This window comes from Cheilinus undulatus, linkage group 6, assembly GCF_018320785.1.
Source record: "Cheilinus undulatus linkage group 6, ASM1832078v1, whole genome shotgun sequence".
Taxonomy (NCBI): Eukaryota; Metazoa; Chordata; class Actinopteri; order Labriformes; family Labridae; genus Cheilinus; species Cheilinus undulatus.
Window position 1 is genome coordinate 31,844,891 of NC_054870.1, and position 2,984 is coordinate 31,847,874.

At 47.5% G+C, this 2,984-nt stretch overlaps 1 protein-coding gene across 1 annotated transcript; it reads left to right on the forward strand.

Annotated features, from left to right (window-relative positions):
- Positions 1–589: 589 nt before the first annotated feature.
- On the forward strand, positions 590–2,444 carry hmx3a (H6 family homeobox 3a). Its single transcript, XM_041790025.1, has 2 exons — positions 590–1,023; positions 1,743–2,444. The coding sequence occupies exons 1-2, from the start codon at positions 735–737 to the stop codon at positions 2,363–2,365; spliced, it is 912 nt and encodes a 303-aa protein (XP_041645959.1). The 5' UTR covers positions 590–734; the 3' UTR covers positions 2,366–2,444.
- Positions 2,445–2,984: the final 540 nt, after the last annotated feature.

Here is a 2,984-nt window from a genome sequence, read left to right on the forward strand (position 1 = left end):
TAAAAAATACTTGCAACACAAACACACTTACGCCTATGTAGCATTTAGTCTGTAAAGCAGCTGGTTTTTACGCAGTGACAGTGGTTATAAAGTATCACTAAGTACTGATCAGACCAGAAAGGATTACCAGTAAGTCATAAACCTTTTTGATGTTGTAACTGAAGTTCTTTTTTGAGGGTGTTAATCCCAATGCTTCCCTTTTGACGCTAACAGTCCTGTGTTCATTTGCTGCCTAATTGGACTGTATGAGACCAATAACAAGCGAGCACACACAGCCTGCAGCCATGAGCGCACAGAGGGGGGAGGATGCTCTCTCTCTCTCTCTCTCTCTCTCTCCTCGCCGTCTCTCCCTTAATCCCATTTGCCATTGTACATGCCCAATCGCCTATACTTTCCGCATTTAACTTGGATGACATTTTTATTTCATCATTAGCATCAGACGCGAGACTGACTGACACGCTGGACACAGTTTGACGAAAGAGCCCGGAATGACACATCTCCATGATTTTACGCATCTCCTTGCCGCGCCAGCATTTTCTTTGATTGTTTTTCTAGCCTAGAAGGACGCGTGTTTTGACGCGCCCTGCAGGTCTGAGATCTGCGTAGAATAAGACTTAAAACAGCTACTCCTCACAGTAAGGATATCCACTGTGTGTAGGTCAGCCTTGTTTTTCCTCCTCCTTTTTTAATTCCTGCCTCCCGTGGTCCTCCGCGTTCAGACCACAGCCACAGCGATGCCAGAGACAACGCAAGAGACGTGCGCTCCGGCCAAGGACTCCCCTTTCTTCATCAAGAACCTGCTCAACTGTGATAGCAAACCGTCCAAACCCAAACCCGTGCTCACTGCCGCCAAGGCGGCCTTGGAGGGAGGCTTTTCTCTCTCGCAGGTCGCGGACTTCAACTTTCCACGCTTCGACCTGCCTGCGCAGAGGTTCAGTCTGCCGGCGCACTACCTGGAGCGCACGTCGGCGTGGTGGTACCCATACACCCTCGGCACATCCGCGCACCTGCACAGAACCGAAGGTAAGACAAAAACAAACATTTTTATTTGTTTAATAGAATCAGAGCCTTCCGGCCTTGAGTGCTAATTTGTAGTTTGATTTTATCTTTTGAATAAGAGAAAAAAACTTAACATTCACCCTAAATGTTTGATGGCACCTAACACATTAACATTGCTCCACCAAAGCTGTGTGCATGCGTGTTTTTAGTGACAGGGAGTCAAATGAAAGGCTGCAGAGTGATTTGAAGCCTGGTCCTCTATGCAGGCCTATTTTCTTATGCCAGGACGCGCGATAATAGATCAATAAAGTGACACAGTGAGCATAAAATGAAGTAGACATCATCAAATCACAGGATGAGGGTGACGATGCGCAGCGTGCTTTTGATTTGTCTGTTGGCTCAGTGTGACCGTGTTCTACCAGAGGCTCTCACTGACAGCGCCTTCACCTGTCTGTTTAACGGATCTATTCCAGGGCTTAACACACGCTAATATGAAGATCAGTGCAAGTCATTTTTAAGATGATTATGGAACCTAGATTCAGCAAATAGGCCTGTATAATTGGAATATTTTCTTTTCAGAGTATGTCTATGAGGGTAGAATAATCCTTTGAGTGTAGACGGTCTTTCTGTTTATTACCTCTCCATCATCACAGGCCACACTCTGTCCAGCATCAACAGGCTGAAATGAAACCATAAACAGGCCCCAGTGTTTATGTCAACATCTCCCTGTCTGCTTCTTCCAGTCACTGAGAAACCAGCAGCCAGAGACTCCTCTCCAACCTCGGGCACAGACAGAGACTCCCCGGAGCTCGTCCTCAAATCCGAGCCAGACACCAAAGACGACGACGAGGACGACGACCACAACAACAACAAAAGCGGCGACGAGATCATCCTGGAGGAGAGCGACACGGAAGAAGCCAAAAAAGACGAGCTGGATGAGTGGAAGAAGAGGGACGACGACAAGAAGCCGTGCCGCAAGAAGAAGACGCGCACCGTCTTCTCCCGCAGCCAGGTGTTCCAGCTGGAGTCCACCTTCGACATGAAGCGCTACCTGAGCAGCTCGGAGCGCGCCGGCCTGGCCGCGTCCCTGCACCTGACGGAGACTCAGGTGAAGATCTGGTTCCAGAACAGGAGGAACAAGTGGAAACGGCAGCTGGCGGCGGAGCTGGAGGCCGCGAACTTGAGCCACGCCGCCGCGCAGAGGATAGTCCGGGTGCCCATCCTCTACCACGAGAACTCGGCCTCAGAGAGCGGAGGCTCCGCAGCCAACGTGCCCGCGAGCCAGCCGCTGCTCACTTTCCCTCACCCGGGCGTCTACTACTCTCACCCCATCGTCACGTCTGTGCCGCTGCTCAGACCCGTTTGAAAAACAACTCACGTGAGAAGTAGAAACAAATAGACTACATATTTTTGTACAACTGACTAAAGAAAAACAGACGATGTCAGGCCTACATGGACCCAGTTTGGGAAATATAATGTGTCATTTCCATAAGGGTGGCGTTTACACGAGATTCGACAACTCAGCTCCATTATTATTATTATTATTATTATTATTATTATTATTATTAATCACCTCAGGAGTCCACCTGCCTACACTGCCTGATAAATGTCTTTTATTTTTCCCTCCTTTATTACACTGTTGCTAAAAAAAAAAAAAAAAGTTTGTTTACAAATTTTACGGCCCAAACGCGCGTGCCTACCTGTGGTCAATCTGATTGAGTTCCAGAGCGAGGATGTGCAATACTCTGACGGTGAGCTGTGAATGAAATAATCCAACATAGGGGACGCTTTTTTTTGTTTAATTTAATTTTTTTTCTGTCTACTCACTGGAAATCTGAATAATTCTCTGTTGTCATTTTTTTTAAAGCGCGTGATGAGGGACAATCAAAACACTGTCGACTGTAAAATAATCCTGTAGCTTTCTTGTTTCTTCATCACCTTCAAGCACAAGTGAGAGCTCCAGTGTGTCCTGATCTACTCCGTGT